Source organism: Aplosporella prunicola (genome assembly GCF_010093885.1).
Source record: "Aplosporella prunicola CBS 121167 unplaced genomic scaffold K452scaffold_190, whole genome shotgun sequence".
In the NCBI taxonomy this organism is placed as follows: domain Eukaryota; kingdom Fungi; phylum Ascomycota; class Dothideomycetes; order Botryosphaeriales; family Aplosporellaceae; genus Aplosporella; species Aplosporella prunicola.
The window spans coordinates 651-4,121 of NW_022983718.1; the positions used below are offsets into that span (position 1 = coordinate 651).

A 3,471-nucleotide genomic window follows, 5' to 3' on the forward strand; every position below is an offset into this window, starting at 1 on the left:
TTTCGGAATCCGCTCGGCCAACTCGGTCTTCACTACTTGAGTTACTGAGAAGTCCTAGCCAGCGCATGATTTCAACAGGCCAACTAAGCTAACTCAACCCTAGGAAAACCTAGAGTACTTTTTGAAAATGCTAAATAGGCTGTCCTTTAACAAGACACTCGAGAAATTCTGGCAGCGCCGTCTTTATATCGCTCACTTCCCCTGTATCATTTAAGGTCTGACGCATATGCATACAAATCGACAGAGTTGTCGCCAGGCTGACCCTTTAGGTGTACCCTGTCTTTATGTCTTCCTGATGTTCCTTTGGATTTGATGGGAAAACCTTAGTTTAGACACGACACTAGACATTATACCGCGCTTACTTACAAATTTTTCATGCTTACCACGAGACTTTTCATAGTTGGAACCTAGTCACGTTCGCCGTCATGGAGCACGGCAGGCCAAGTCAAGTCAGTAATTTAGAACTGCCAGTTCTGGGGGTTGATATGGACGAGTTATGAAAGAAGAGAAAACTTTGCGGAAGCCTAAAAAGAGCTAGGTAGTTTTAAGTGGTGTGCAAAGTGTGTCAGTTGCGCTGTGAATGACAGCTTGCCCGGGATATTCCGGTAGGGTCTCCAAGGTCTTGTTTAGGGCTAACTTGCAAGGGCTACAGTACAACGGTGCCGTCTGGACGTTCACAGATCCTCATTTGCCCACGGCGCAGGGTAGCGTGGCAGTGAAAGCGGCGGTAGCGACCGCTTCGCCGAGGCAGCCCACTCGGGAATGACCCGGCGCCACCCCCACCACCTTGACAACCTCCGAAAAACCACCACGATGCGCACGAATCCCGACGTCTTCCGCACAGTCTAAATGCTTCCTTCGCATGCTTGGATGCATACCCGGCTGCACGCATGAGCCGCCCCTCGATCGCAAGTCTCGCGCACGACATGACGTCACGGCCTCGCTCAGCTCGACCTGCGCGCGTGGCTCGCTCGCACGCATTTTCCTCCTGCCTGGACGGCTGCCTGTCGCTCATTTGAATGCCATCATTCGTTCACCTCAGCGCGCCTGCTGTTGCTCGCGCAAGCGTTTGCCGCTCGCTGCCTGCCATGACAAAGGCAGGAGAATGAGCACCTGCGCCAGCCCAAGCCGAGGGCTTGACGACTGAGTTTACACACGTGGATGGAGGGGAAGATTCTGGTAGCGGTCAAAAAGCTTGGGAATGGATAATGAGGGTGGGAAGAGGATTGCGAGAGGGAACAGTCTTCCGCAAGCCAGTCCGGCAGGCCGCTGGTTTCCCACGGCCGAGGCCCTCGCTGCGAGCCTGCCACGCGGAGGTCTTTTTCTGGCCGCCGGCTGTTCGTGATGTGACCCGACGCCGGGGGTCCAGGTACGCATGCAGAGGCCAATGGACTCGATAAAACAGGCCATGGTTGACTTGGATTGCGGAGGCGCGGGCGATCCTCCGGTCGCACCCCGCAACGCTGCTGTGCGACCGCAACATCAAACACAACAACACAACCACCTCAATCTACGGGACCGCATCCCTCGACACCATGCACCCCGTCCAAGTGCTCTCCTGGCTGCACAGCATTCCCGCTGCCACATTGCCTCCTTCACCCCCCTCGCCGCATGTCAAGCGCCGCCGGCCGTCTCTCTCGAAGCCCCAGCCCAACCCAAAGAGGCCGCGCATCGCTCTGCAGGACCTGGACGTCAACGTTGCCGCGCGCGCAATGGCCGGTCCCGCGACACCAGCAAGGTCCGCGCGCAAGTCGGCGCGGCTGTCGAAGAAAGGCGCCGCTTTGACAGGCACCTCCGCAGGACCTCCGCCCCGAACACCGAACAACCAAAGACCCCGCGCCGCCTTTACCCCCAACGAAGACGAGATACTCGATGAAGACGAGACGCCTCGGCCCCCCCATCCGTTCAGCGACGGCATCGTCTTCACACCGGCCTCAGACCCCTCCACCACATGGAGCCCAAGCCGCGCAGCGTCGGCGTCGGCGTCGGTGTCGGACGCGAGCAGCACCACGTCCCGGGGCCGGCGGCCGCGGAGCCCTGTAAAGACAATGGGAGACCTGCGCATGGTGGGTGAGGGCTTCGAGCTGAAGGATTTGGCGACACACAAAGGCGACCTGGATGCAACTGCCAGGGAAGTGTTGGCGGAGTTGGAGCTGATTGCAGATGGCGAGGAATATGTGCCTCGAGCCATCAAGGACGAGTTTGAGGCCGCTACAGAAATCCTGCCCCTGCGTCCTTATAATCTGGCCGACACTGCCTTGAGCAAGCAGCACCTCCTTGCCGAACTTGACGAAGCGGTGGAGATACAGCAGGAATCGACTAGGTGCTCGCTTGACTCGGTCGCTGAGCCAGACTGGAACGAGTCTGTACATTGTCGCATTTTGCGCCTCGCGCTCAAGCGGAACAAGGCAGTTCAATTCCGCAACATGTTCGTCCCCCAAACTTGCCGCCACTACGCGGCAGAGCTGCACATATTAACGAATCTCAGAACCCGCGCACAAATCCAGCCCCCCACACTCATCCCACGCCTCCTATGTGGCCTCTCCATCGAATCCAAAATGGTAGACTACGCCCTCATCCTCCCGTCCACAGACACCCACATCTCCACCGGCATAGAGAAACTCCTCAAAGCCCAGCCGGTGGAGCATCAAAGCATCAACCAGACGCGCTACCAATCCGTGCGCTTCCAGCCAATTGCCCTGAACATCGAGACCAAAGCTTCCAACCGCACAGAAAGCGAAGCACTCGTTCAGCTGACCGTCTGGACTGCTGCGGGATTCCAGCAACTACAGGTGTTGACGGCGTCGAGAAGACCGAGGTTTATTCCAGTGCCGCTGCTCATGGTTAATGGCAGCGTGTGGTGGCTGCTGTGGGCGACGTGGGATGAAGCGGACAAGATGACGCTGTATAGCAAGGTGCAGATTGGGGATACGAGGGAGCTGAAAGGGATTTATAAACTGCTTGCGAGTATGCGGAGGTTGATAGGGTGGGTGGAGCGGGTGTGGAGGCCTTGGTTTACGCGGGAGGTTTTGGGGGTGTAGTATCTATTTTTGGCAGTGAGTGTTTCATGCCATTGTTGGTAGTAATGCGGAGGAAGCCGCTCCCGACGGAACTGTCTTTCTCGGCAGGCGCGAGCCGTTGACGATACCAACGCATCTCCCCTACTTGATGGCACGTCACACCGCGCACACCTCTTCCACCGGTCAGCTCTGCCCGTGATCTCTTCAGCGTTGCCGCTCTTCCTCTTTACCTCTATGGATCTTTGCATCTGCCTCTTTACTTTTTCGTCTCGTCGCCTCTCCATCTCTTCGCTTCTCCGTCTCTCCGCCTTTGCTCCGCAGCCGGCAAAGCGGCACGTCTCACGACTCGAGGCCGTGGGTGCCAGCGCAGCAGTTCGGAGTCCGTCAGCATGCCACCACCAGGCCTCCCAGTCGCCCGCCCGCCCCCGCCCGGGCCCTTCGGGCGGGCGGG

The 3,471-nt window shown here is 58.0% G+C and overlaps 2 protein-coding genes across 2 annotated transcripts; one reads left to right on the forward strand and one right to left on the reverse strand.

Annotated features, from left to right (window-relative positions):
• Nucleotides 1-612: 612 nt before the first annotated feature.
• K452DRAFT_65413 (uncharacterized protein) lies at nucleotides 613-1,275 on the reverse strand. The gene has a single exon (XM_033546986.1). It carries the CDS (start codon nucleotides 1,013-1,015, stop codon nucleotides 647-649), a length of 369 nt encoding a protein of 122 aa, XP_033390857.1. The 5' UTR covers nucleotides 1,016-1,275; the 3' UTR covers nucleotides 613-646.
• Nucleotides 1,276-2,063: 788 nt separating this feature from the next.
• K452DRAFT_239884 (uncharacterized protein) lies at nucleotides 2,064-3,041 on the forward strand (the record flags this gene model as incomplete). Its single annotated transcript, XM_033537759.1, has 2 exons — nucleotides 2,064-2,428; nucleotides 2,489-3,041. The coding sequence occupies 2 exons, from the start codon at nucleotides 2,064-2,066 to the stop codon at nucleotides 3,039-3,041; spliced, it is 918 nt and encodes a 305-aa protein (XP_033390858.1).
• Between the last annotated feature and the right edge of the window lie 430 nt (nucleotides 3,042-3,471).